Genomic DNA, 22778 nt, shown 5'->3' with positions numbered 1-22778 from the left:
ACTGAGAATCTCATTCAGTTGAAATTTAATTTCATGTGCTCTTGTTAAATTGCAGTTTTCTAGTTTGCTGCCTCTTTTGATCCTTTGCTTTGATGCCCAGAGTGCTCTTGTTCTTCAGGGGCTACAGGTGTTCATAACACTAACTCTGTTCATGAAATATTTTTTTTTAATAAAGGCATGATAGATTGCTTCAGGGATGCAGCTGATCACAAGATAGGAAACGTAACTTGAGGATCTTGAAATAAACTTATGATGCTGGAAACCTGACATTTTTCAAGATAAATATATTTAATCAATTCTTCCCTTGAGATTGCAATTGGGACAGAGGCACAACTCCCTTTGTACCTGCTTAGAATTCATTTCATGTCAGTGGGGAAATGAAAATAATTTATATGCAGTGACACAAATCATTGGTGGGTAGGTGTTCAAAGAGCCCAGAGTCCCATTTTATGTTTGGTAAATGTGTGCCTGTGTCATGTAAGCAGGCAGGCCTACTCATACTACTTAATATTTTTTACAACTGCTATATTAAAGGAGGAAAGTAGACTTACCTCTGGGTAGGGGCAACATGCACAGAGGCACCCTTGTGTTTTACTGCCACCCTATAGTCTCTCCAGTGCACAGTGAAGGATGCCAGTAAGAAAACCTAAAAAGTTTTCAGTATTCTTTTCTGATTTACGGTTAAGTCAAAGGTTTCATTTTAAAGGAAATTATATTCATTGATTCTTCCAAATATTTCAATTAATGAACAATTTTCTCTAAATATCCAGAGTTAGATTTAATTGCACATAATTAAAAATTGTATTGAGGAAAGCTGGCACTTATTGACATTAGGAGAGCTTGATAGAATACATCTTGAGGCTGACTAGTATAATTGTGTTTTCTTCCTCTCAGAATCCCTACTTTGATGATATTAGGCTGACTATAGAATAAATGTGCATAAATATTTCCGCCAATTCCAGTGGACTTCTGGAGATGTTTATTTATTGCCAGTTATTTCCTTCCAGAATATAATTTGCATCTGAGCCACGGACTGCCCTACAATATCTTATCTCAATGTAATAATACATTTAGGTCTTTTAAAGTGTCTGCATACAAAGTGAGTAGTAAAGGATAAAACAAGAACTCTTCAACTAGTATTTGACACCTAGGGCAAACAGCAAGGAAACACACAATCTCCAAGAACAGTGCTCTGTAAGGCTGGGTACTTTCAGCAGAAGTTAGCACCACAATACAATTTTCTACAGATTGAGTTGTTTTTAAAAGACAATTTGAAGTCAGATCTGCCACTCTGAAAAACATGCGTTATGTTTCCTTTCAAGTGTTGCTCATATATGGTATGGCTGGCATATTTTGTGCAACAAAATTCATTGCCATCGAGTGGTAAGAAGTTGGTAAATAGGAGAAAACTATCACTACCCACCATCTGCTTCTGTACCACATCAGGTGCTGCATACCTTTGTGTATGTCATCTGTTGACTCATTTCTAATTGACTGACTTACTCCTGTATCCTATTACAATATTTGGTATTTCTGGAGGATTTTCACTGTTGTAGGGTGATGTTTTTTTCCCCAGCCTGCTGATATATGGGCCTTTTGTGTGTAGCTTCTCTGACTGTAGACTATTAACTCCAGCTGTGTCTTCTAGACCTGAGACTCCTATTGTCTGGGTTTATTTGATATATATTTTTTCCCCTCTGTCTCGTTCTCTCCATTTCCACATCAGTTTGCCTATTAGCCCTTAGTGATCTTTTCCAGTGTTTTCTGCATTGGCTCTGTTTTTTCTGTTTCTCCTTGACTTAATTTCCTTCACTGAATCTTGGTTTTGCTTTGACATTTCTGTATAAAGGCAGGGTCTTATTGTTAACTGAGTGTGCTTGAGAGTTAAATTGGAAAATATGCCAAGAGGCACACAAGGGAATTTCTCTAGGTCTTTGAGTCAGTGTGTCTCAACACATCTCCCTCATACTACAGTACAATACAGCACTGGTTGTAAACAAGCTGTTCCATTACCACCTCCCTAATGTAAGGGAAGACAGTGTAGGCAAAGATCAATACATAGTAAATGTCAGAATTAGGAAACTTTTCTGAAGTTCCTGAGGAAGAGGCAGTGCTTTTTGTAGAGTGGATTATCAAGGGCGTTGTTATGGTTAGGACTCTGAGAGGGAGCAGAGTCACAAAGCAGGTATAGCAGAAACAAGTCAGTGCCAAATGTCCAGTATGCACAATTGCTTCATTATGGCTGCTAGAGGTACAAAGTATATGTATATTATATGAATATAGAACGTATCTAAACATACTAGTATTCTCTGGGAAAAAGGCCATCAGTAGTTTTGGAACAGACTTTTAGTAATGCAGAAAATCTGGTGGGTTTTTTGTGTTTTTTTTTTAATCTCCACTCCCATTTTGTAATACCCTTTCCCCCAGCTCTTCCCTGTCTCAGGTTTCCTTCTTGCTTATCTTCTAGTCAAAGTGTGCTGACCCTCAGAGATTAACTCTGCTGTCCAGGGACAGGTGGGGCAATACTGTAGAGAGAATAAAAATCCCTTCTTGAAGACCTGAACCTCAATCTTGCCTGAAGAATCTTAATAGATTCTTTAAATTCAAGAACAGGAGACATAGCGATGAAAAGAAGAAAGGTAAACTGAGACAGTGGCACATCATTTATGCAGGAATGGGAATGATGGGTGGTACCAGCAGCAAGGCAGTAACAGACTGACATCCTGAGTCGTCTCATGCCCTTTACATTTTCTCTCTCGCCAAATCCAGGCCTGTGACTAAGCTTCCACAAAAATATTTACTTAAGTGAATGTATCATATCTTTTACCAATTCAGATCACCTGCCTAGTTTCACATTCTCCATAGCATCCACTGTGTGTGTGTGTGTGTGTATATATATATATATTTTTAACACTCACTGAAGGAATGTTGTGTTGATCTCACAGTCTCCTTTTGATTTAGTCATAAGTAATACATTTTGCATGAATCTGGAATTATCCCTGCTGTCAGTCAGTTTGTCTTTATAACTTGCTGCTCCTGAAGGGGGTGTGTGTGTGTGTGGTGTGTTGGTGGATGTGGTTACAATTCTATTACCAATGTTAATATGATCCAGACCTGAATAACTGTGTTTGGCACATGAATGCAACTGGAAGGATAGAGAGGAAAATGTGGTATCAATGCAAGGAAGGTGCAACAGGATTTGGCTTAGAAAAGAAGCATGGAACTGTCATTGATAGGGAAGTGTGAAGAAATCCCAAGAAGTAAAAGTAGCAATTCCTGAGTGGGGTATTAGAGAGAAGAACATCCAGATATATCTACCAACAGTAATTTAGGAGAAAGTAGATGTTGTCTGTAAAGGGTCTGAGAGGCCAAAAAAGAAGATTAGTTTATGCAAAGTAAAATGAAGAAAAAGAAGATAGATTTCATACAGTCATCTTCCTGTGTGAAAATAGGTTCAGAAAATTTTGTATTCATGTAATTTTTATACAATATTTACTTATAGAGATGTAAACTATTTGATTTCTTTTCCTTTGTTTTTAATTCTTATCCCCAAATTACATAAGAAAGGTTGCTTTACCTTATCTTCTGCCATGCAAGAAATATCTCTTTGAATAATTTAATATTTTTAAGTGGAAGCCTTATTTTAATGCATCCTTTGTGCTTTCTTTACAGTGCTCTTTGAAAGGATATGATTTGCTTAGTAATTAGTTGGTGCTTAAATACTTATCATTTTTTGTCTAGAAGGGAAATTTTAAAAGCTTATCTTCCTATCTGCCAGGAAATATATTTTGCAAACAATAGTTCCTCCAGCTTTTTGTACAGAAAAAATAATAAGCAAAACTGCTTTATTTGTACTTTCTGGTGAGGGGACTCTGCTCAAACCACAAGATGAGGGAAATGTGCTCATGGCGTGCCAGATGCAGCTGATGGAGTTCTCACAGAAGAACTGTTAATAATTCAGCATTGGGTTCTCTCCTCTGAATGAAGTGTTGCACTGCGGGCTACAGCCCAGCAGGGTCTGGCCTGCTGCCAGTGCCCTCCCCTCTGAGGTGGTGGGACCTCACCTGCTTCACGCCAGACCATTCAGGTGTTGCCTTTCTGAGGGGCTGGCAAACGTGCAGTGAGATAGGAGCATCTGGAGTGCCTGGGGGGCCTCTGTAGCCCCGGCAAGGCTAGGTGTGAAGCACTGGTGGGAAGACTTGCTGGAGATGGGCGCTAGGCTGCACAGGGGCTGCACAATAAGCCCATGGAGATCCCCAGGCTGTAGGCAGGGAGTGCCCAGGTGTCCACATGGGGAGCTACCTCTTCACCAGTCAAAAAGAAACTGCCCTGGCATTCTCCCGTGGAAGCTGTGAGGTGACCTGCAAGTATTTGTTAAACGCTGAAAGCCAAACCACTGAGAACCTGGTAAACAGTGAACTAAGACATTTTATAAGAACGTGTTAAAACATTAAAAAAAAAAAGAAAAAAGAAAAAAAGTCTTTTTAAGCTGGACCACGTTATTGAACCCAGTGTCTCACATCTACCTTATGTCGAACTGTTTGGCCACAGCCTTAGTCATCTACTGAGGGAAAGTGAAAAAATGGTGTAGTGAAATCAGTAACATTAATAGGTCTTGCAAACAGAAATTCTCAGCCAGCTGTTTAAGCTGATTTAGTGTATCTGTATATTTTAAAATATTACCAGTTGCATTAGATTGTAATTCAGGGAAATACTGAGTAAGCAATGCACTCTCATCCTGTCCTTGTACTGGCAAGTACAGAGAACTCGGAAACCATTTGGCACATGGTACCCAAAATATAATTTGTGTGTGCTGCAGATGGATGTTTCAGTGAAGATCAACTGATCAATTCCTAGCTCATATAGAGACTTTCTATATAGCTGTAGGCAAACTAAATAATCTAGCTCTTGCCTGAGTTTATCATCTCTAATGTGAATGTGGCATTTTATTGCATTACAAAGATGATGTAAAGCAGTCATATTAAGAATAGCGTCATATTGGGCAGAAGTGCAGATGATTGCAGTAAGTCAGGCTAATAAGTTCCATAAATTCTGAAGGAAAATCAGGTGTTTCCGTTGCAAGCTCAAATATATTTAACCCATTCTATTGGAAAGAGAGCAGAAAAACAATAATTTAAACAATTATTACTGCTTCTTTTGAAGTTAGACCATTTTAAAGCAAGCAAATGAAAATAACTTGATACTATTTAATCTTAAATATAATCTGAAGACTTTGAAAACTCTACAATGTTTTCTAGTTATAAAAATGCTCAGCTGTTCTAAAACTAGTTTCCTATTTTTCTAGGTGCTTTAAGTCCAAACAAAAACATTCAAATCTTTTTTCCATGTACAGTGAACTCAACCTCATTTAAATTTGATTGCAACTCTATGCTAAAGTGTAATGGAACATTAATTCTTTCAAAGCTTTTTTTTTTTTTTAAATAAACGGACTTCTTTGAATAATCATCTTTGATGGAAAAAGAAATCTAGAGGGTATAAAATGAGAAGGCCATTATCATGGTGTTCCAAATGAACACCTATGGCAAAGCATTTCTAGTTCTACTTATAAGTTCTGCTGGGAGCATTTCAATTTTCTGGCTCATCGTCAGGTGAAGTTAACGGCTTTTAAGGGCAGATAAGTCATGTCTGAATCTGAAACATTCATGACTTGGAAACATCTCTGAGATTAGACAGGATTTTGTTGGGTTTTTGTTTAGCTCCCCAATAGCTAGGCATGACCTTTACAATTATATCCTCAGCTGGGGTAGACAGTTTTACATTTATAATTTCAATGGAATTTTTTTTTGTTTTACGTTAACTGGAAGTAATGCCTATGCATGCTTTTACAGAACAGCTATGAAGGATGTACTTTGCTTCAGATTAATCCTGAGGTTTTGCAGTATTAGGAACAGTTGCCTATTCACCATGCTGCAAAGGAAAGACTATTTAATATGAAGAAACAGTTTGGGGTTTATCCTTTCAGCAGGCTAAGACATGCTTCCATTTGCTAACAGCTTACGAGAATTTCAGCATGGCTCTCCCAGTCTGAGTTGGAAGAGCCTGCTTTTTTCCTGAAAGGACACCTCAGGGTCCTCAGGTCCTTTTGACTGTAAGGCTGGTCAAACAACAGCACAGGTTGCCCAGAGAAGTTGCAGAGTCTCCATTCTTGGAGGTAATCAAAACTTACCTGAACACAGCTCTGAGAAACCTGCTGTAGTTGGTGTGGTTCTCTAGGCAGAGGGGTTGGACAAGATGATCTCTAGGCATGCCTTCCATTGCCATCCACCCTGTGATTCCATGGGGAAAATAAAAAATATAAAATAAAAAATAATTAAAAAAGTAGTCAGAACTGAAAACTATCCTTGTTTGAAGTGAAAAACAAAAAGTGACATAATTTTCATGGGCAGTAAACTGGCATTCGGTTTGCTGTGAATTTAGACCTCTCTTACAGGAGAGAGACATGTACTTTGGGCAGCGGAACCTTTCTGAAAAGATGTCTTTTTAAATTTGGTATTCTAACTGCCTTGAGTAACATGTAAATAGTGTGCATGGTTCAGAAAAGTTAAAAAAGCATAAGTGCAGGAATAATAACCTTCAAAGGGAAAATAAACCTTTAAAAGCAAAACCTATGTGAAATAGTATGCTGAAATGTGATAGGATTATACAATTTTGTATTTAAGCACTATCATAGGAAAATCCATCCTTCATGATCAATTGTTTTAGGTATCAGGATGTAGGAACAATGTTAGAGGGCAGTAAAAAGGCAAGTCTGAAGGGTATATACAGCAGAATCCATTACTAGCAGTCCCACTGGATTTCGATAAATGTTCAATGGGATAGCAATTCCAAAGATGACAGAGGCTTTAATTACAATTATACAAGTTTCTTACTCAAGTTTCAGTGACGTTATGTTCAGCAGTCACGTAACTTACTGTGTCTCTGTGCAAGAGACTTTGTTTTCACCTTAGTTAACAGGGTTTATTACCCACAGTAGGAAATCAGAGCATTGGATATATCCAGTGCAAGATTTTGAGAGACATGCTAAGTGTTGTTACGGGATCGGCTGTCAGATTGACTACAAACTTATTTAGCAGGTGTTGAAAGCAGGCCACCAATGGCAAACAACAGGACAGTGCTGTACCAGATTTGGTTTTTAGTGCTGGCAAAGTGAGCTTAACAATCTTCACTTCTCAACTGTTAACATTTTCTCATACTTATTTTATAGGAATATCTAGATGTAGGTGTCAGTTTGATATTAATTGTAAAAGACCTAATATTAGACACAATCTCAGTGGAACTAGGCAAGTTCAAACTGAAGTGACTAAAGTGAAAAATCACTCAGGGTGGCAAGGGAACTCTATTCTGTTATTGCAGAATAGATTTTATTTTATTTCAGTGTGTTACTGATTGGTATTTATGCTTCACAGCCTCACAATAAAGAAACAGAAATGTACTTATTGAAATGAGAATAGATGAAATACAGTAAGGAAAAGTGAGTTTTCATGGAAAGATGGAGAGGATGAGCTATGTAAAGGCTGCAATACACCTTTCACATACCAGTTTGTGCCCTTGCTAGAGTTACATCTCTAAATTGTTCACCTTTACCACAAAATTTTCTTGTTATGGTTGAAATGGGGCTATCAAAAATAATGCCTTTTTTTTTTTCTTGCTAGGGAAACAAGATTTAACCTGGGCTTCTTTCTGCTTAAAACACGAGGACAGTCAACTTGGTATAAGCCTCATCCAAAGCCCACAAAACCGAGCAGAATATCTGTATGACTTTGGTGTTACTGAAATTTATGCCTAAAATTACCATTCAGGGCTTTGATTTTATTTGCTTTTTGTGAGCATTTTCTTCTTTTTGATTTGTGAAAGTTTTAATGCCCTTACTATCATCCCTGGATTGAATTTTGAATTTGTTTCAACACGTTCCAGGACTCACTGCTTAGGAAGAAATCCACTGAATGTGCTGAATTTCAGCTCATTATACAAAACCTCAGCTTTTGCATCTGGTCCTCTTTAGTTGCACTGTTTGATTTTTCAAACAAACAAACAAACAAACAAACAAACAAACAAACAAAATATCCTAGATGCCTTCACAACTGATCTAAGCTTTATACAGAAAAGTTCGTGCACCTTGTTAGGAACTTTAGGTTTGTAATGAATGCAGATAAGTTTTATTTGGCATGGTTTTACTTCAAATACGATAGCTTGATTTTAGAAATATTGGAATGGAAAAATCTAAACACAACTACTTCTGTAGTTATGCCAGCACAAACACATCCCTATTCCTTGTCTTTTGGAGTTTAAAATTAGAAATATCCAAGCCAATAAAAGAAAAGCCAGAATCCTTACACATTTATGCCAAATCTGTCCTGTTTGTGCTATTATAAAATTTAAAAGGCCAGATAGGAGTGTTCTCTGCACTATGCTTGAGCTGATCCAGAGACAACAAACAAGCTTCTGCTGTTTTAAAAGGCCTAAAATGCAAAGATCGAGTTAGTCTCTCAGATGTCTTATGAATGGGTTAGGAACTGTGAGTTACGATGTGTATTACACCACAGCATAAAACCAGGATGGGTCCACAAATAAGAAAATGTATGGTGTTATTATACTTCTCTTTTTTCTAAAATTTATCTTCTTTCAGGTCAGCTAAAAAGGCAAATGAGACAGGAATTTAGTTCAATACATATCCCAAGCCTACCATAGCAGCTATGAAATGCAGGAAACCTTCTGAGCCACACAACATACAGACCTTTCTATCTGTAGCACACAAGCTCTGAATGTGTTTACTACTGCAGAAGCAACAGTGGCTCTAGAAAGAGGAACAACAGAATATAGATAGATAAAGCCCTCTCTGTAAAACATACTCTGTGCACTTCTTCAAATCAGTATATACATTTACTACTTGATTTTTTTTTCATGGGCTAAATTATAAGTAATTAATTCCCCCATCACAGGAAAATTAAACTTTTAAAAGTTAATAATCTGTACATTTAGGAAACAGCTTACATCAGTTTCTTATTTTACTGCTTGCTTAGGTTCTCCCAACTCCCTTTCAGCAGAGCCCTGCTTTGATGTCTTGCTCTCTGCCCAGATTGCCAGAAGGCTTTCAGTTGCAAATGCAGATGTTTTCAACTGTTAGATATAGTTGTGTTGTATTATTCATCATCTCAATCAAAAAATGTATTAGTAGGACACTTATTTTACACAGAGGACACAAAAGGAATAATGGGAAAGGTAGCACACTATATGAGGAACATGGTACTCAGCGAGGCATGTTTGGCAGTGGAGGAGCTAGGTTTGCATCTAGGTTGCTGCTTTCCATCTGTTTCATATATCCTTTGCTGAACCTTTAAAGCACTGTTTTTCTAACAGACTACCTTGTCCATCAGTCAGGCTGGTATCTGAAACTAATTAGGCATGGCTTTTGAGAAATACAATTCTCTTTACAGATAGTACCTAGAAATCATCATTGCATGTAAGGGTTATTTGTTGCATGCGGTATTTTTTCCTAGTTTTTGTTGTAGTAGTACCTGGGGAAACTGGCACCTGCAAAAGCCATGTCTTTCCTGAACTGCAGAAAATAATTAGAAATGTCCATGAACAGATCTGAACCTCAAGGGCAGCCTTGAGGCTTGTTAAACAGCAAATTGAACACCTTAGTCATCCACCTGGCAAGGATTTCTCTTTAACTCTTGCCCTGTCATTCAGTTAGCTCAATGTGCCATCTAGACAAAGCAGAGTGCCATCCACAGGAGACTACTGATTTGGGACCTTGCTCAGAGTTAGAGATATGCAGTAACCCCGCTCTTAATGCTGCCAGCTGCAGAGGGCTGGAATTAACTCTCTGATCAGCTCACCTGCTCAGAAATGGGGGCAGCACGTTGCCAGTGAGAAAGAACCAAAGCTGGAGAGTGAGGCAGTATAAAAGCAAGTGACCCAAGATGGTGAAGGGATGAGGGAGAATCAGGGTGGGGGAGGATGAGAAAGAAGGCTGGGGGTGTAAGTAAACCTTATAAAAGCAGATAAAATATCAGAGAATTGTTTTTCCTTTCTCCCCATACAATTTTCCTGATCTTTCTTCTTGTGTCAGCTCTCCCTAGACAGAGACTATGCTCTGTGCAACCCCATCTTCCAGGACACCCTGACGGCCTCCCATTTGAACATCCAGTAACCCTGGTATGCTTTGTATTTGTTAACACAAACGTGGTCTTGGGCTGTTTAAATGACAGTATAGCACTTCCACGTTTCATATCACTCAAAGGTTCAGAGGGATCTTTTTGATGTGTGTGCATTAGCTCATTTATCAGACTTTACACTTACAGTGTTTTGAAAATAGATATTCTAATCGTTAGCCTTGAGAGCTTTTGACTCTGAAGATGCGAAACACTTCCAGTTTTTATCTGTCTTCTTTTCTAAAGAAGTCTCTGTTAATGGGCGTATTTAAAAAAACATTCAGCTTAGTACCAGGAGATAGGTTCTCTCTCCTGCAGCTGCTTCCTTGCTAGGTAGTGGTGACCATTGTTCCTGTCTGGAAGGGAGGTCAAGTCTAGTGCCTGATGCTGGTAAAGAAAGCAGTAAGTTAACTTATCCATACGGATGTGACAGAATTCTTCCGTAAAGGCAGACCTCATTTCAACTTCTGGAAAATGTTTAAATTCTGGTTTCTGGCTTTAAAACAAAATAGCTTCCCAAGAGTTTATGACAGTGAAGAATATGGAAATATTTCTGCTGTCAAGTGTGCCATCTTCTGTTGACTCTTTCTGGCTTCCTGGCCCCAGCCAAGCTCTTAGGTAATGAACTCTACCAATCTATGTTGTATGAAAAAGTATCTCCTTCAGTCTGTTTTTATTTGCAAAATTATGCCGCCTTGGTTTTTTTTATGCTATAAAATCAGAACAAAAGGGTTTTTTTCTGCTGTTCTGCTCTGCTATTTCTGGACACTTACTTTTAAACTCCCTGTCTCTATTTTCTTAGGTGAACATTTTTTATACTCTCCACTCAGATGCGCACCTTTCCGAAACCTAAATCATTCATCCTTCCTTCTAATTCTTCAATACCTTGCAATGAGATAACCTGTACTGTACCCTTCTTCCACATGAGTTCACACCATCAAGCACAAGACCAACACTGCAATTTGGGGATGGCTTAGTAGGTCAGAGCTTCATGCCTTTGTCACTTAGGTGCCCCCCTCCGTCTTAGCCTTTCCAGGGTACACTGGGTGCCACATATAACTTCCATTTCACAGCACCTGTTCTGTGCAAAAAGATGACTTCAGCTAACTCACAACTCTTTCCTTTAAGTGTCTCCTCCATACAAAGCACAAACGTTACCTAAACAAAACTTCTGAGATCCTAGGGATCAGACATTATTCAAAGCAAACAGATTTTTCATTAATCCTTGTCTTTCACTAGTTCCATCTTTCTTCAGATCCTATTTTTTCCACAAAGTCAGGAACTGTTTCTGTAGGCATATAGTCTGACACAAGGCCAGGGGGAAGCAGGAGGGATTTACGTGGTCAATGGTTTAAATGGGTTTTACTTCTGCTGTGGCTGTAGAGCTGGAGCAGAGCTGGTCTTGCTGGGAGGAGCAGATGGCGGCCTGTAAGACACATGTAGCAAAAGGTGGGCTCCTCAGGTAGCCATGGCTGCACTCTGCTCCCAGCCAGCCTTAGCCTTCTGCCATGGTTTCCCCAGGTGAGCTGCTGGTGCTCATGGCTGCGCCAGGGCCAGCAGAGGTGGGCTGCAGCCACCATGTCCCAGTGGCTCTGCATCACCATGAGGCACCAGTCTGGCATTGGCGAATCGAAAACTTGAATTTTCCCTTAAGGGATGCATTAAGCTTTTACAAATGGACCCCAAACCATGGCTCCTCAGCCATTTTGGGTTGAGTTGCTGAATTACATAGATTTTGCTCGAAGGGCTGGACTTAAAAGTGCATAAGCATGGCCTGAGCTCTCCTCACACCTCTCCCCTGCCTCAGTCAGCTGTGAGGGCTGCCCGGCCTTTTCCCGCTTTGGGGCTGGGCTGCTGCCTGCCTCAGGGCTTGGTCTTTTCCCACCTCAGGGAACAATCTTTTCCCGCCCTGGGGCCCGGCTGCTGCCCGCCTCAGGGCACCGCCTTTTCCCGCCTCTGGGCTCGGCCTTTTCCCGCCTCGGGGCCCGGCCGTCGCCCTTCTCAGGGATCGATCTTTTCCCGCCTCGGGGCCCGGCCGCTGCCCGCCTCAGGGCGCCGTCTTTTCCCGTCTCGGGGCCCGGCCGCTGCCGAGCCCAGCCTGGCCCTCGCCGGCTGCGGCGCCCCGCACATGCCCAGTGCTGGGGCGGGCGCCGGCCTTGAGTCAGTGGCGGCGCGGCTGACGGGGCAGGGGCGGGCCCGGCGCGGAGGGCGGCTCAGCCCGGCGCGGCCCGCCTCGCCCGGGCGATGCCTGAGCACGGCGGCGGCGGCGGCAGCAGCAGCGGGGGGGCGGGCGGGTAGCGGCAGCGGGGACGCGGCACTGCTGCCCTGCCTTTCCCTGCCCGCTGCTGGCCCTTCCTCCGCCCCCTCCCGCGTCCCCCTCCCCCGCTCCGGTGCCCGACAGCCGCCGCTCCGGGCAGGGAGCTGGGAGCCGCCTCCCTTTGCCCCCGGCCGCCCCCCTACACATGCAGCCCGGCCCGCCGCTGGGAGCCCTCCCCGGGGGGATGTTTCTGCGGCCGCTGCCGGGATAACCGCGCGCTGACGGAGGATGCTGCCCGCGCCGTGGCGGGCTCCGATTCGGGCAGCAGCGGCCGCGTCCCCCGCCTCGGCTCCGGGCAGCGTCGCCGGGGAGAGATGACTTCAAGGCACCAGGCGGACTGGATCCCTTACAGGTGCGGGGGGGACCCCGCGGCGGGTGGGAGCGGGGCTGCTCCCGGGCTGGAACCGCCACCCCTTGGCGGGTCGGCGCCCGTGCCTCGGCGGCGAGGCTGGGACGCGGCGGGGAGGCGGTGGGTCCCGCCTGCGGGAGCGGGTCGCGGGCTGCGCCTGCCGGGAGCTCTCGGAGCGGGGCCCTCGGTCCCGCCTCCCAACTTCGGGCCGGTCCCGCTCCGCGAAGTTCAGGGGCCGGTCACTGGGGAGAGCTGTCAGGCCCGCGGGAGCGCCGCTGGGAGAGCCGCACTCCGCTCCGGAGCGGGAGAGCTTTCCTCCCTGCCTCCGCCACAGGGCCCCCCCCGGTGGGCCGGGCGGCAGCGGGCGGAGCGCCGCGCCGGCGGCCGTCGTGCCTCGGCCGCGGGGACCCGGCGGCGGGCGCTCGCCGCCCCTTCCGCCCGCTAGGCGCCACACCGGGAGCGGGGCGGCGGGCGCGGCCGCCGCTGCCTGACGGCGCGGAGCGGTGGCGACCGGCGGTGCCGCCATGGCGGGGAGCGGGATCGCCATAGCAGCGCCCGGCGAGCGGCTCCCATTGGCTCCGCCGTTGCTATAAGCTACGGGAGCCGCCGTGCGGCGGCCGCTGCCCGAGAGCCCCGTGCGTCAGCGGGCACAGCGGGGGCTCCGCGCCGCGGGAGCGGCCCCGGCCCCGGGGTGCGGAGAGCCCCGCTCGCCCTGCCCAGGGGCCCCGCTACCCGCCCGCGCTTTGCGGAGCTGGGGCCAGCTCGGCCGTGCCCTGCCCCTCCCTACCATGGGCGCCCGGCTCTGGAGCGGGAGCGTTTGCGGCTTGAAGAAGAGAACAGTTTGTTCCTGCCTTGTCGGTGCGAGGAGGAAGCGAGCCGAAGAAGATGTAGCTCCGGGCGGGATGGACTGTGCTGTGCTGCGGAGCAATAATGACAGCATTTCTGAGTGTGCTGTTCGGAGCGACGTTAGCGTTATGGGGTTCTTTAGTTTTCATTGAAGAATCTTTCAAACTGAATGGTTGCAGAATGAAAGCGTGATTAAAAAGGTGTTCTGGCTAAGGCAGCAAAGCGGGTTGGTTTAATTGGTCTGGTTGTTAACAGATGGTTTAGCTTAGGATATCTACCTAATCTTTTTTTTTTTCCTTTTTTTTTTCCCCACTCCTTAATACAGAGAAAAATATAAGCGGTAGATGCACAAGTGGAAGCCTGCTGTTCTAATCTGTGCACGTGATAGTTCTAATCAATATAAGAATCAGAATTAAAGAAATCTGATTACAATGGACCCAAGAATATCACCATTCTCTCTCCGATAGCTCTTTCAGACCATGTGTTTTGAAAAGACATAAGGAATTGGCAATAAGGCTTCAAAAATGGCTAGCGGATGCATTCTGATGCAATTTGAAGCCTTGTAATGAAGGCAAAAATACCAGAACAGCTGTTCATAGCTCTTCCCAGCAGCAGAGGAACTGTTTCTCCGTTCTCTCACTGTACACAAGGCTCTGCAGAGGCCAATGCCAAAGTTTGCTGTGGGGTTTTGTAGCAGTGGCCTCAAAGAAGGAAATAAAACATCTCTATTGTTTCTGCTCAGTGCTGTTCAGAAAAGCAAAGGGAGACAAAACAGCAGATCTTCAGAGAAACACAGATCTGATGATACTCATGTCTTTTCTAATATAATACTATTTTTGAATGTTAACCATGTTTATGGTCAGAAACTGCTGAGGACTGCTCCAAACCAAAAAGCAAACAAACCGCGCTTCTGCTCTGAAGTGTTTGTTTAGGCTTCTAACCTAGTCTTCTCTCAAGAAGTTGAGTTATTTTTCAGTCTTCAGAGCTAATTCCTGGTTTAGAGGTATATCATTGCAAATCTCATTGAACCTGCTCGTTTAAAGCATCCTGCAGAATCCCGTAAACATACTTACCCAGGGAACAAGCGTTTCTGAATGCATATGTGACTGAGCTTCCCCATGAAAGCACTGTATTAGTAAACTAGGTCAAAGTACCATTTTGTAGGAGTGAAATCCAGGAGGAGAGGGAAAGGCCTGATGTGCACCCCCCTGTGCATCTCCCTGTGAGTGAAGTGCCCCACACTTACCTGCTCTGTTGCTTCAGACCTTTGTTTACTGTAGTGAATTCAATGGATGCTGACTCTCAAAGCCTGGGGGCCTGTTCCCCACCTTCTTTATGGCCTGGGTAGTACGTAACGGCCAACAGTGCCACTGCTGCTAGTGTGGGGAACAGAGCACAGAGCGTGCTGAAGTCTGTAAAGATATATGTGACATAGCCTGAGCCTTGCTGATCTACAGTGTGCTAGAAAATGCTGCAAGCCCTTGTCAGAGCTTGGCAAAGCTGTTTCAACTTTGGCACGGGCTTTAAAATGGTAGCATGACCCCTAAGCTTATGTCATTCGTCCTGGCAATCAAACGTGCGTGCAGCTATATACCTGAATTAATTCAAGCAGAGAAGTGGTTTTCTTCTTTAATAAAATGTCATGTTATTCCTTACAAGTGAAATGAGCCAGGGGGAATCAGTTGTGTATATTGTGCACAACTCATTAAGCAATCCACATGTATGTCCAAAACTTGCAAAGCATATTATGCTTCCACTTTTAAGACACTGAGAAAATTTTGGGTGGATTAACAAAAAATAGTAGGCAATTCTTTAAGTGTCGGTGCTAGCTTTTTCATGCTGTGGTGAATAAGAGTTTCATATTATTTGTGAGTTTGTGATTTCAGCATTTTGCCCTTATTGTCTTTTCTTCTTCTCTTACATGTTCTACTTTTGAAATAGTAATAGTTATAGGATGAGGGGATTTGAGTTCACTAGTGTTATGAAATACAATTGAGAAATTGTTTTTAAAAGGAAATATATTGCATTTATGTTCATGAAACTCTTTCATAGATAGTTCAAGCATATGATTAAGCACTTGTATGAAGCTTCACACCAGGTACAATGAACTAGGAATTCTTTAAACAGAAACATTTTTAATGATGTTTCTGTCCTTTATTATAAAGAATCAAAATAGTTTAGATGGAAGTGAAAAATCAGCTGCAGTTCATGTAGCTGCTCCCAGCCCCAAAGGTGGTTCCTGATGCAGTTGAGAGTAAGGTGTAGCTTCTTGAGGAATTCTGTTCTCAGGCACAGTAGTGTTTTCCTTTGGTATCCTTCAGCAGTTTCCAGTAGAAAATACAAAGCAGAAGTATCTGGGAGTCATTATAGATTCACAGGAGTTCAGCTTTTTTGTTCAAAAATATTATATGTTTTGGTTTCGTATCTTTTTCCTGAACTTGTTTTTAATTTATAGAATTTCTGAAATTAACATATTGCTTTTTATTTTATGCTGGTGTGTCCTGAGTAAGCAAACACATTCCTCGCACTACATGACTATGGTTAAATGAAACTGTTGCTAGCGAAGATAGAAGTATTAATAAACTCAGTCACAGTAAGGTCCCAGTCCCTGTCATTATTATTTGTTCTTACATTTTCACTGGCTTCTTTAACAATAAATCTTAATGCTATAACTTAATAAGCAGCATTTACGAAACTATCTAAACTGTATAATGAGAAATATATAAACACTGTCAGCTGAAAAGTGCAGTCCACATAGGAATAAATTTGCCGCAAGTCCCCAGAATTCTCTGTATAGTGTCTGTGTAATTCTACTGAGACTTGGTTTGTGCGGATAAACCTGCCATAGCCCAAAGGGAACCCATGAACTGTGCGACAGGGGTCTGGTGCTGTATAAAGCAGATTATACAGCATGTATTTTGAGTGGCATAATATGTCTTGAAATGTATGTGATGATGGTAATAATATACATGATTTTACTTGTGACTTTTGTGTTATGCTCAATTTTTTGTAGCTTTTATGAGTTTGTTCTGAAGTTTTAAGGCTGTGCTTAGATATTGCAGCTATAAACAGTCACTAGTAATTTATCTGCAGAGTGAGGGATTACAGTTGGATGAAAATTGTGGAGCACAGCTGTGTTGTAAATTCATGAATCATGACAATTAGAACAGATGATAAGATTTCTCTAAGTGTGATGTGTAAACAATTCCTGGAACAATAATGGTCTTGAAGACCAAGATTGTCCCACACTTGTTTCTATGCATTTATTTGAGGTATTGGGATGTTATCTACCCTTAAGCCTCGACAGTCTAAAGGCAGCAGTGCAGGTAGTGGGCTCACCCCGCTGCAAGGTGCAGTTTGTGACTGAGTGCATCACAATGCAGGCAAGCTTGTTCTCAGCTGCCTGCTGTGGGAAATGGCATTGATAATTTATGAGAGCTGCTTTTTCTAAGGAAAAGAGTACAAAGAGCATGTGCTTCCTCTCAGTTAGGCTGTCTCCTGTCTCAGGTTATTGCGATGTATAAAATTAGCCTACTTGTGTGCTTTTAAATTGTTATAAGTTAGAGTTCTCTCTTCATGGGGGTCTGTGCTCTTATATAGGGTGTTACTGCTGTAGTGCATGGAGACTCCAGCTGGGATCAAGGTCCTGTATTGCCCAACATCGGTGTTAGGGAGCTGTACAAACACATGTCGGAGGCAATTTCTACCCTGAAGCTGATAGCCTAAATCAACCAGGCAGAAAAGAGGTGACGCAAATAAAGTATCACTTCAGGTTTACCGGCAAGGGAAATAGAGACCTGTGGAAGTTGCGGGGAAGTGGCTTAAATAGAAATGGGACAAGGCTCAAGGGAGATCAGCTGCAGAGCGGGGAGTGAAACCTAGTCATCCCATGCTTTGCAGTGTGCCAAAGGTGGATTTAAGTAAGGGGCTTTGCCACCTCTTGCAGGGTGCGCTTTGGGCCTTATGACAGAGAAGCAGCCACACCAACTAGGTGTGTTTTCCTAGGGTATTGTCATACCCCCATCCCCCCTCCTTGCCCCCTTCCCACCTTTGCAATATTGACATCCAGATTGAGACTGAAACTCATTTCATAATAGGCCAGTGGGTTTCTGGTAGCAACAATCATTTGCAGGTTTCTGGCAGTGACAATCATCTACAAGCCATCTGTGCCAGATTTGGATCACAGCCGGAAAGTGAATATGAAATGCTATGTCTCCTTTAGCAGTTCCCCGAGTCAGACAGTTTTGACTCTTATGCCAAAGGGTTTTTGGACTTTCCCTAAAGCAGCATCTATTTAGGCATGCAAGCAGCTTTTCTGGAAGGTGGTACTTTTTATTAGTAACTAAAAATTGCCATTCTAGAGAGCTGGATTTTTTTCACACTTCTTCCTCGTGCCTCTTCCCCTCGTGCTGACTTACCTCATTTTCTAATTCATGCTTTTCTGTTCTTTCTCTTTATGAACAGGTACCTTTTTGCTTTTTGTCCCTATCTTGCTCCCCTTGCTGTCTTTTTTGTTTTCTTCTCTTTTCCACTCTGAGCTTATTTATGAAAATAGAATTCTGTCCTGCCAGCTACATGGTCCCTGCAGAAGATACCCTTCTCGGTAAATGTTTGCTATTTAATTTGTTTTTTACTGTGTGGGTTTGAATAAATCCATCCCAACTTCCTACTGTCTTACTTACGTAGTTAGTACTGTTTGCAATTTTAAAAGCTGAATTTATTTATTTTGAAGATTATTGTGAATTTCAGATTATTCAAAGATTATTGCTTTAAGCATGGATGTTAAAAACGGTATTTATTTTATATCTCACTTATTGCTAAAGCTTTTGTTCCTGTAGTATATGAAGGCCGGTAACTGGGATTAGGAGATGCCCTTCTCGTTCATAAGCTGCGTCACGCCGATAGAGGGCGGTGTGGAGCAGAACGCGTCTCAGAGTTCTGGAACCTCTTTCGTTATGACGTAATAGCAGAATGGTTCCAGCGAGTTCCGAGGAGGTGACGCGTCTCAGGACTCTGTTCATGTTGTTGTAATGGTAACGGTATGGAGCCATACAGCAAGACAGTCGGCAGTCTGGAGTATTTTCAGAAGATGGAATCAAAAGAACAGCGTAAAATACGAGTGAAAAGGTCAGGACAGTTGTTGGTATACTTATTTTTTGCACTCAAGTTTGTTACATAGAATCATCAGCTTCTTTTGACTGTCCTGTTCTTAAGAAAATGGGAAGTAAGGGGATAGTGACTTAAATAGGTAAGAAAATGTGCTCTCAGAAAAGGGTGGATAGGGGGTGCAAAGGTAACTATGGGAGAAGGTAGAAAGACTGGAGTAATTATTTTGGAACAGGATGAGTACATGTGATAAAAGATGAAACCTTTTTTTATTTTTGCTGACATAGTTGTCTTACACCAGCTTGTTTTGTCTAATACTTAATGGTAATGTAGCTTTTTTTGTTTTACACATGTTCAGTAACTGGATGTATTGCAGGTCATCTACTGAATAATTTTAGGTTATGTTTACATTGTGTAGCTTTGACACTTGGGAAGTTCTTTAAATGCTGGGTTTGCTCTGTAATTAAATTATTTAGTAGATGTATTTGTATTTTTTTCTTTTACATTATTAAGAAGCTAAAATATATCTTTACTTTCCCTTTTGGTGATTACAGCAGAAGTAGCTTTCATATTTTTGGATTGCTAATAAGTTGAGAGATTACATATTAATCTATTATTTATCCTTAAAGGGAAGATGTGACCCAATTTAAAACACTTCCTTTGGGGAGATGCAGTAGAGCCTTATACAGCAGAGGATAGTAACTGCTTCTGCCAGTACAAGAACCCTGCAGATCTTGGATGCTGATTCTGTGCAGTCAGACAACTACCCTTATACCTGGGGTAGGGATGCTGTAGAGTCTAACACCGCCCTCTGCCTTACATGTAGTGGTGTGGTTGCCTGGAAGAAGCAGTCAGAAAGAGGTGCCACAACAGCCTTTCTCTTGACTTAAAAAAGGGAACTGGTTTGGTTCCATGACCTTCTCTGAGCTTATGTATTAGCTGAGCAAATAATGGCAAGCCGTATATAATACATTAATATGAACGTGTGAGTGCACTTTGTGAGTGACATACTTAACCTTGCTCTCTGACAACACAAGTACCTGAGTCATTCTTTCGTGAAGTTGAGTTTTAGCTTAAGTTCTGAGATGTTTACCAGAATTAAGTCTTGAATTGCAGATTTCAGTGGAAACCTCATAGTTCCTGTTGAGATGCATGTTAACATAAGGTTGTGAGTATCATAATTCATAATTAATATAGCTCATTTGACACAGGTAATGAAACCACAGCGTGAAGTTTTTAATGGTAATTTTAATTGTAATCACAGTTCTAACTACCTGCAGGTGAGAAATTACAAGATGGAGAAATTCCTTGATTAAATTCAGATGATGACTAAGTTGGAAATTGTGTCTGCAAGTGAAATACAGATACGTCAGTATTTGATCAGTGTTTAGGCAAGGGATGTAAACAGGCCTGTCTTTCAAATTTGATATCAGTTTGAAAGCAAAATGAATAAAGCTAAAGGCTAGTTATTTCCATTAACGGTACCCATAGCAAGAAGCATAGGGAAAAATTGGTTTCTGTTTTTTCCAGAGCAGTTTGTTGCTGCCCAGCACTACTACAGCAGCATTTTCACTTTTCTGCAGTAACAAAAAAAAAAAATATAATTAAAAATACATCTGAAAGTTTGAGGAAATTATTTGCTGTATTGTAGAAGTTAAAGAATAGATAACTTGGCAGGACAATGACACTTAGACTAACTGTTCAGATCAGATTGAGTGGCAACTGAAAGACTAAGACGTTTACTGTACTTTGGAATACATCCCAGTATTTTTGACAGATACAAATCCCAAAACTCAAGCTAGGAGCATGCATTTCTATTAAACAGTCTTTTGGAGACCCAGGGATTGCATGAACTCTTATACGTCTATCCAGAACTTTAGGTTAGTTATACAGGTAAATAATGCATCTATTGGGACACTGTGTCTGTAGGGCAACATTAAATGACATGAAAAATGTTTTACACACCAATGAATCGGATCTTGATAATTGGTTCTTCCAGGTTACTGAATTTTAAATCACTTCACTGGCTGTTGCTGCAGATTTAAAAAGTGAAGTATAAGGTTTTAGAGAAAGTTTTTGTGCTTGCCCTAGAATAGCACTAGCATTGTTTTACTGCCTCTCCTTAAGGCACAGATCAAGTGCCTCTACATATTGCCTATCGTTAAATCTATGCAGCTGTAGAATTGTTTAGGTTGGAAAAGACCCTTAAAGTCATGAAGTCCAACCGTTAGCCTAATGCTGCCAAGTCTACCACTAAACCATGTCCCTAAGCGCCACATCTACGCATTCCTCCAGGGTTGGTGACTCGATCACCTCCCTGGGCAGCCTGCTTCAGTGCTTGACCACCCCTTCAGTGAAGAAATTTTTCCTAATAGCCTTCAGCCAGGTGGAGAGGGGACAGGGAACCCTCTGTGCCATGCATCCTGCTTGCCTGCCCAGCCTGTCCCAGGGAGCTAGGGTGCCATTCTGGTAGTCTTACCTCTCTCTCGCTCTCCCTGATACTCCTCAGCCTACTCACCTCCCTGGAGCTCTGTCACTACATGGAGGAGTTCCCCTGCCTGGGCATGCTCCCTCAGCTGTGCTCACCGCAGCTGCTCACCTCAACAGCTGATGGAGACACGGAGAGCCCTGCAGCTTTGCTTGGTGTCAAATTGGCTAAATCCTTTCCTTCTGTATTTGATCTCCGTGGTAGGTCCGTGCACCATACTGCAGTGCAGCAGCAAGGCACTTGGGCGAGCTGCACGTGAGCTAAGGCAGCCGTACGACCACATGGGAAACGCGAAGTGATTTCCTCCTTTGAGGAGCAATGCAGTGCAGTCTGTGAGCAGCGAGGGACTATCAGACTTAAATTGTTTCCAGTGTGCGTGTTAGCTTGTTTACAGCGAGCTGGGTTATCTATCATAGCACAGTTCACAATGTCGATGTAACTTCAAATTAAAAGTTATCTGGTCTAAAATAAGAATGTTAATTTTTGGCTGTTAGGAGCACTGGCCATCTATAAGTAGCCTAACCTAGGCTCTGGCTTTTCAGAACACTAGGATAATTCTTCTTGGATATGCCAGATATATTAATTATGGAATACTATATTAATACCCTGAGAAACTGGCCCATCATATCAGTGCAAAAAGATCATGACATTGCTAGATTTTGAGGCATCCTGGAAGATGCCTTTTAAACGCTAGCTATTTCAAATAATGATATAGTGTAGTATTCTGGCAGTATTGATGCACCTTGCAAAATTGTTAATTACTTCCTTGAGGCTTGAATATCACTTAAAGATTTTAAAGATCAAGAAAAAACAGCACATGAGAAATATAAATTAAATTAAAGTTCTTCCTTCCTTCCTTCCCTTTTTCCTTTTTTCTTCCTTCCCTTTTTCCTTCCTGTTTTGATTCTCAGGCACTTTCTGTTATTTATTCATTTAGTGCTGTATGCTTGAGGCTTTGGAAGGTAGATGTTGTTCTGAGTAGTACTGGAAGGAAAAAAGTTTTCCAATCCTGTGCACCCTGTATCAGAATGACGTCCAGGTTATTCTGTTGGAAAAAATGTGGAATTACGTTTGCATAGCCTGGAAAGTGGGATATGCAAATTCAAGTATTCAGATCTCTGCCCTGTGTGTTTGATTCCTTAGGAAGATATTTCTAATACTTCAGATAAGTGCCTGGACTTTCAGGTTATTTTGGCATGGGCTGGGCCTGTCCCCCCCGTCCCCCAGATTTTCTCCTGAAACTCTGGAGATCATTATGTTTACAAGATTTGAATTTGATAAATTGGGATTCTCTTTCAAAGATTTCTGGCAAAAGAATCCAGTAAACTTTAGACTTGAGAGGAAAGATTTTAGGGCTTAGAAAATTAGTTTTACTCACAATAAATTATGATTTCTGAAAGCTGTCATTTCATTGAAGTGGTACCAAATAATATAAGCCATAACAAAAATTGCAGGAGATAGTAAAGCAACTAGGAGCTCATTGGAAATGACTGT

General features: G+C 42.3%; 2 protein-coding genes across 8 annotated transcripts in view; one reads left to right on the top strand and one right to left on the bottom strand.

Moving 5' to 3' along the window:
- The window catches only part of RIC3 (RIC3 acetylcholine receptor chaperone), a 415628-nt gene that overhangs the window by 293127 nt on the left and 99723 nt on the right, over nucleotides 1-22778 (bottom strand). The gene's annotated exons all lie outside the window — the stretch shown is intronic.
- The window catches only part of TUB (TUB bipartite transcription factor), a 163466-nt gene that overhangs the window by 80160 nt on the left and 60528 nt on the right, over nucleotides 1-22778 (top strand). For 2 of the 7 annotated variants that reach the window (XM_080404755.1, XM_080404750.1), the window contains exon 1: nucleotides 12-12847. The exons of 3 other annotated variants lie outside the window; for them this stretch is intronic. In XM_080404755.1, coding sequence (XP_080260881.1) covers nucleotides 12810-12847 — 38 coding nt within the window. In that variant the 5' untranslated portion in view covers nucleotides 12-12809. Of the gene's footprint in view, nucleotides 1-11; nucleotides 12848-15806; nucleotides 18818-22778 lie in introns of those variants that run through there. 2 more of the 7 variants (XM_080404753.1, XM_080404752.1) reach the window with 2 other exon arrangements.

The sequence above is a fragment of the Falco punctatus genome (assembly GCF_963210335.1).
Source record: "Falco punctatus genome assembly, chromosome: 10".
NCBI lineage: Eukaryota > Metazoa > Chordata > Aves > Falconiformes > Falconidae > Falco > Falco punctatus.
Note: the sequence above shows the minus strand (reverse complement) of the source record. Positions and strands in the feature narration are given on the sequence as shown.